At 36.9% G+C, this 7,094-nt stretch overlaps 1 protein-coding gene across 3 annotated transcripts; it reads right to left on the bottom strand.

Moving 5' to 3' along the window:
• Nucleotides 1-1,777: 1,777 nt before the first annotated feature.
• Nucleotides 1,778-3,633, bottom strand: LOC113162253. 3 transcript variants are annotated; one of them, XM_026360301.1, is made up of 6 exons: nucleotides 3,533-3,633; nucleotides 3,100-3,432; nucleotides 2,867-2,989; nucleotides 2,594-2,692; nucleotides 2,455-2,495; nucleotides 1,778-2,138 (listed from the first exon to the last, which is right to left on the bottom strand). In XM_026360301.1, the coding sequence occupies exons 1-6, from the start codon at nucleotides 3,570-3,572 to the stop codon at nucleotides 1,845-1,847; spliced, it is 930 nt and encodes a 309-aa protein (XP_026216086.1). In that variant the 5' UTR covers nucleotides 3,573-3,633; the 3' UTR covers nucleotides 1,778-1,844. The 3 variants fall into 3 exon arrangements, with proteins under 3 accessions (XP_026216086.1, XP_026216088.1, XP_026216087.1); XM_026360303.1 differs by having other exon boundaries at nucleotides 1,778-2,044; XM_026360302.1 differs by having other exon boundaries at nucleotides 2,455-2,492.
• Between the last annotated feature and the right edge of the window lie 3,461 nt (nucleotides 3,634-7,094).

Here is a 7,094-nt window from a genome sequence, read left to right as displayed (position 1 = left end):
CCTTGTCAATACAAAAATGAATCCATCTATCCATCCAACTGTAGCACCTAGCCTTCCCAGCTAAATGTGTCAACCTGCAAAGTGTAGTAGTACTATTACCTCTATTTCCAAAGACCAATGTAATGACTAATGGGAGCAATGACCTTTTATTCTCTAAATGCACTGTCAAATAAATGATGGTGCTTTCACTTAGTAGAAATATAATGGCTTTTGATTGATATTCCTCAGAAAAAAAAGTAATTACAACATGTCAAAACCACTGTGATCTATTTTCAGTTACAAGTGTGACTTTACTGTGCCCAATAAATGCACCAAAGGCACTCACTTAGAAAACACTAAAGATTTGTCTTAATGTTTGTTGGCATACTACAAGTCAGAATATGTTTTGTAGGTTGTATTACAAGTTGCTCATGCTGAATTATTCACATGGATTTGCCCAAATATTTTAATTTGAAATAACCAAATCATCAAAACATTAGTCTACTTCATTGATTAAGTGTGGTTTTGTTTCTAAATGACTACTTTTTGCATAAAATTAAATGTTGACCCATCTGCACAGCACAGGTACTAACTGTGTTTTAGCTCAGTTTTACACCTGGAGCGTGCTACAAGAACAATAAATGTTCTTGGATCATCTGCCTCTTTTTGTCAGGAACATCACAACTGACCTGACCTGACCTGCTCAAAGCTGTGATGTCAACTGAGATGGGAAATAGGACCTTCACATTACCTCACATGGTGGTTTCATGTCACATTACAAGAAACAGTTTCACTAAAACCCAGGTTGCATAGCTGCGGACCAGGATGACCATTGGTAATGAGTATTCTATGGGTAATAGTGACATTTATGCCATATCCTGTAAATTAAACTCATTCACAAGTTGCATATCCACATATCACTTTTCTTTTCTGTATCACCTTCCTTTTACATATTACCCGCCCACATTTAGGCATTTTTTACCCATGCCCACACCCGTGATTTAGTATCAATCATTTTTTTACCTATAACTACTTACAAGTTAGATAATAACTTAAAATTGAATAATGGATTTGCATATAGCGGTCCAGTGAGAATTGTAAAAGTAAAAGAGTTGTGGTTACAATGTAGCTTTGAGGAAGTGTGATGTGTTTGAACCACCCAGCCGTAACAGGAAGCAAGTCTGTGCGTTTATGTATAGATGAAGCATCATAGCTGAAAAAGCTTATACCATCATTATGGTAGCATGATGGCAGTTCATAACCACATCTATTTCCTGTTGAGATGACCACAGACAAATAAAGTGAGGTGTCTCTGCGTGTATGTGGGGACCAATTGGAGTTTCAAAAGTATGGTCGGTCAGGACAGTTAAACAAAATTAGGTTTAGGCTGTCTTTAAATTTCCAGTTTGGTGTCTTGCCAGAGTTCAGCTCTCATGAGTGGGCTGTTCAGTATTTGATTATTTAGTGATGATTTATGACACTTTTAAAATCCTTTTTTTCAGTGACAGTTGCTCAAGCCTGTTTTGCTTTATATGTATAATGTTTATAATAGTGTGTGAACATTGTTGTAACCACATCGTAGCATTAAGAGGTTTTAAACAACTCAACTCAACTGCTGAACTAAAACAGCTCTGTACAGTAAGTAATGTATGACTTTGTTGAAACAACTGGTTACAATGTGTGATATTCATGTGATAAGAGTAACACGTGTGACAGTGTGAAAGTTCAGTTCAATTAATGAATATCAATAAAACTGAATTCTGTACTTAAACCTTTTTATTACATTTCACCACAGAATTTCCACTGAAAAATCAAATGTGACACAACAGTTTTCTTTTAATCCCTTTCAGCTGCAGAAGTCACCTTCATGTTGCCTGTGGTTGCTGAACTAGGCAATAGAGAGAGACAGGTGCATTGCTTTCACATTGCCCACCGGCCTCAGTTTGCTCTTTGTGTAATTGAGCAAAAGAGTACACCAAGTCACTTTGGGCATTTTTGACTCTTCTGTCTGTGCAAACGCCCTTTTGTACGACCTCAGAGGTGGAACACTCGCCATGCACTGTGCCTTTGTGAGAAGAATAGTTAGCATAGAGGCAGTCGGCAACTGCTAGGCTCTCAATTTGGTCATCTTGAAGGTTGATTTGATCATATTCAATATCCTTAAAATAGGAAGCAGCAATAAATAAATAAATAAATAAATAAGGCAGCTGTAAAAAACACTAAAAACACTGAGTTATTGTAGCTTCTTATCTGTAATGATTGTACTGTATATTGGAGCAAAACAAACAAACAAAAACACTACTTCTGATTATTAAAAAAGAGGTCGTATTGGTTATTACTATGAACTCCACAGAAGGAAATGTAATTATTTTTGTTTGTCATTGTCAGTTTTCCCACTATGAAGTTATCTGTTAAACAGAAACGGCACACGGTTTCAGAGCCTCATGAAAAAAATAAAAATAACAAGAAACTCACCTGCTGTGCGTGTTTTTCTTGTGAATCAGTTCTCATGACTTCTGAAAACATATGATACAATATTTGTTGATGTTTGCATGTTAAAGGAGGGTTTGTGTCATCACACATACGGTATACAATGTGTGTGGTGTCATCTTACGTAGTTGGTTTTCTTTTCTCATCTTCCTTATAAGCCACGCTAGAACCACCAGAATAGTTACTATGACAGTTAAAACTATAATCAGGAACAGTGGAGTTCCTGGTCAATGAAGAGGAAGAAACATTATACATCATTATACCAAGAACAGTGTTCTCATCAAATTTTCTTTACTAGAGATGAATCAATAAATAATATTTAAACATACTGAAAAATGAAGAAAATGTCAATGAAGCACAAAAAAATCTATCAAAATTAAGTAAGTGGACTTCGTACCAAGTCCCTGTGTTTCTGATTCAGTAGTTTCTGTTGTATGAAGGGTGATGAATGATGTAGACATATCTGGGCTGCTCAAAGATGTAGTCGACTCAGTAGCAGTTACTGTCACAGCAGACACAACTGAAAATAACACACAGATTATATAGTGTGAATTGTGCAATTAACTAATTTAGCAGGTTAATTATTAATTTTTACAGAGAGCTGATATATAAAGAGGAACAATAACTTACCTTCTTCAACTTTAAGGTCCACCTCTATGTATAAATCTCTACTAAACCTCTTCTCCACTCCACAGTAATATGTTTTCGAGTCAGACTTTTGGAGCTCCATGATAGTCACAGACAAAACGTCTCCAGTGTTATTTAAACTTATTCTGTCTTCGAGTTTATTCTGTCCAGATTCTACTTTGATGATAACATGTTTGTTTTGTGTACATGGACTCTCACAAAAGTACTTAACATTAGATTCTACACCAGTCCAACTACCCCAGCCTGAGCATTTGAATGTTACATTTTCCCCAACATGACCTGTTACGCTGAGAATCTTCATTTCAACGGTCAGAGCTACAGATAAAACAAAAGAAACACATTTTCATGTAGTTGACAAATCAAATATGAAGTTAGATCTAGCAATCAAGTACAGAGAATATAGAAAACAACTCACCAGAAAAAAGACACACAGCCCACACATAAATTCTTATCATTGTGATCAAATAACAAGTGAAGAATAAACAGTAGCACAGCAGTCATTGAGCTAGACTAACCACAGACTGTGCAGTCCTATTAACTTCCTCTTTCTATCTACCCTTTCTTAGGTCAAAGCTCCTCCCTCTTACACGTACTGGCACAGTTTTGTGTTGATCTGAAGCCATCAAAATCCATGACCTACTGTTTATATCTACATAAACCGACTCCAGACCAGTTATGAAGATTACACCTTCATTGACATTTATCTCATCAGTTGTTAAACATTTAATGAGAGGCTCTGAGGCAATTAATCAGTCACTGAAAGTGGTGACAGCGTGACTGCATCACCACAAGTGCAGGCAACAGTGTCTGTTTTCCCACTTCTATATGACACTGTCCAGCACGACATCTGTTTATGTCAGTTCACTACAGTGAACAGCTATTTAAAAGCTGTTCTATTGTATATGCATTGGTTAGGGTTAGGGCTAGTAGAGTCAAGATTTCTCTGTCTATTGTGGTAAATCCTAGAAACTCTAAACAGTGGTCAGGAAGAGTGATTAGTGAAAAAGAAATGGGGTCCAAGAATGATTGATGCGCATGGGGAGTGAAGGGTAGCAGCAGAGCTACTGCAGCACAAATTGCTAAAAATTGTAATGCTGGTCATTATTGACAAGTGTTGCAATACATGTTGCATAGGGATGTGTAGTTACGGAACAGTTAGACTACCCATGTTGATCCCTGTCCACTTACAATGGACATGTGAGCATCAAACTTCACCGTTGAACAAGTCCCGACCTAATCAATCATGCTTTTTTTTACATCATGGATGACCGAGTGCATGTATGTTTGGGGGATAAACGGAATCAGATGGTCCAACCATGTAACCTACAGTAAAGGATATACTACTGATGTCTTGGAACAAGGTAACAGAGGACACTTTTAAAGGTCTTGTGGAGTTCATTCTTCAGTGAGTCAGCGCTGTTTTGGCACCAGGTGTTATTACTCTTACACTCAAATCGAATGCTTTCTACCAATATTCATTTAGTTGTAAAATTTAACTTGACTGGCTGATTTTGCTCTTTACAAGTTGTCAGGTATTAATAATTGATTTAATTTTCTGCCTCAATAAAATGCCATTTAAGGCAGTTTTGGTTGCAGGGCTCCATGAACACATTGTTTTCTTCACAGCCTTTTCAGAGAAAAACTGTAGGAAATAACTAACATTAATCAACATTAACATAACCACCTAGCACAATACAGAGGAAAGAAAGAGGTAAGAGCTCTTGAAACAGCCCACTTATTTTTGTCATGCAGCTCTTGTCTCGCTCGCGACAAACTGTCCTGCCATTCGAGTGGCTTCAAGTGGTTCAGGAGCCCAGTACTCGTCGCTTATGTTAATAAATCATTACAGCTTCATTGTTCACCTAGCTAACTAAGAAATTAGGCTGCATGTTTGCGAACTCAAGTTGAGTCTCATTTGTTTGACGTGATAGATGAGCTCTCTATGGTTTTTTCAGCAAAAACCTTTAAGATATTATTAATGGATGCAGTATTTCTTATCCAATTTGCCAACTCATTAGTTTTAAAATGTGCAAGACTGAATGTGCAAATGAGAGTGTCCACGGATACAATTAATGCTCTCCGGGTTCTAGAAATGTGGTAAGCACTGCATAATAGTGCTTACATTGAAAGTTTACTAATGCGTCTTCATCATAATTTGTGTGTTTCTGAAAAAGAAAAGCTATCTAAATTTAAAGTTGAAAATGTTATGTTAAAGTATGGGTTTAAACATGTTTTCACTGCAGATGTCATAACTGCCTTAACTCTAGAAGCAGTTTCCCAGTGAGATCAATGAAGTTCTTTGAAACGTGAATGCAACTGTTTGATGAACACTAATGCTCTATACAGTTTGAGGCATACTTTTTTTCAGAAGCAAAATAAATTACATATATTTTCTGTCTTTATATGGCACATTGGACCACGATAAGACGAAATAGTAGAAGTAGAATTACTTGTGAATTGGTACCAACTGACTGCCAACAGCCTTTTGGGTCAATGGGCACATTTGAAATCACAATAAAAGAAAGCACTGGCCATTGAGTCCTTTCATAGCATCTTGATTGGAAAGCATGCACTTGGATGTGTGTGGACAATTCAGAAAAATGAGAAGAGGAGAAGGATAAAGAAAAAAAGAGAAAAATGAGAAAATGAAACAGCATGCTAAACCTAAATGCTAAATAAAACTTAATTGGAATAGATTCAGCACTCATGAAACGTAACTTGAATAGCTATAGCATTTTGAAAGTGACAAAAGAGACCTGGACGAACAAGCGAACAAAAAGTTAAAACAACCTCAACACTAATACCTTGATCAAAATAAAGTGACCTATTCAGAAGCCCATTTAGGCCTCTCTTAAGGGGTAGTTGGACATGGCCAAAGTATAACCCAGATAAACGCTAATCATGAAAACTCTTCTTAGTGTTACTGAAGCAGTCAAAAGAACACATGGCCAGACAAAAAGGCAACAGAGAGTATTGTGGCTTTCCAATATGCATTTTTAGCAAATTCCAATATGTTTTATATATAACAGTGGCGTCCTCTGTAGAACCCAGTATTGCTCAGTATGTGATCAATGGTGCAATCTGATATACTGTAACTTGACCTCAGATTTCAGCTTGTGTCTCTTTGTCTGCCCTTGACTTGGTCAACCATTTGCACCATCCTGTGGCCATTTACAAGGAAGTTTGCTGCAGTGTCATGGACAACTTCTTAATAATATTTGCAGTTGTAGTCACGAGGACATCAGGTTTCTTGGAGATGATCTCAAAGTCTCTACCTTCAATATTCTCATTCAGACAACTAACTCATATTTCTGGTCCATGTTTGGACCATGGATCGGTGTGGTGTACACAATGATAGCAAACAGCTATCAAGGGTGAATGATGAAACATTTACACAACACTGAAGACACAGAAATTCTCTTTAAAAACAATATTTTATTTAGTCTGTTATTGGGATTGTTATATACATGGCATAATTTGTGCTTTTTTATTATCAAGAATAAAACCATAAGGGAACACATCAGAAAATTAAACTTTAAACCAGGACTGAATTCTTTTTTTTTATCTGGATATACTGAGAGTTCTACAAAATCAGGAGAGAAGGGGAGGGAAAGACAGAAAACTAAATAGATAGATAGGTAGACTGATAAATAGATAGTTTGTCCAGAGACACTTGCAGATGATCCACTGAGGGTAGTGTGAACGTTCAGACTGTGATGTGCTTTTACCAACAGCAGCAAAGGCACCTGTGTATCGCTTTGTTTTAAAAAAGAGAAGATCGCCTCAGGGTCTTAATCCAGCTGAGTCCATACACAACAACATCCATACATAATTTCTTCCAGTGGGATTTCTGCCACACAAATGAGCTGATTTCCTTTGATTTCCAGCCATTGCAGAGATTTAGTGCTAGGTGAACCAACTTGAGAGCTTCCACAATGATCCTTCCATCTGAGACCGACTCAGTACGCAAAAAAGAT

The sequence above is a fragment of the Anabas testudineus genome, chromosome 1 (assembly GCF_900324465.2).
Source record: "Anabas testudineus chromosome 1, fAnaTes1.2, whole genome shotgun sequence".
NCBI classification, from domain to species: domain Eukaryota; kingdom Metazoa; phylum Chordata; class Actinopteri; order Anabantiformes; family Anabantidae; genus Anabas; species Anabas testudineus.
This window is presented reverse-complemented; position numbering and strand designations above follow the sequence as displayed.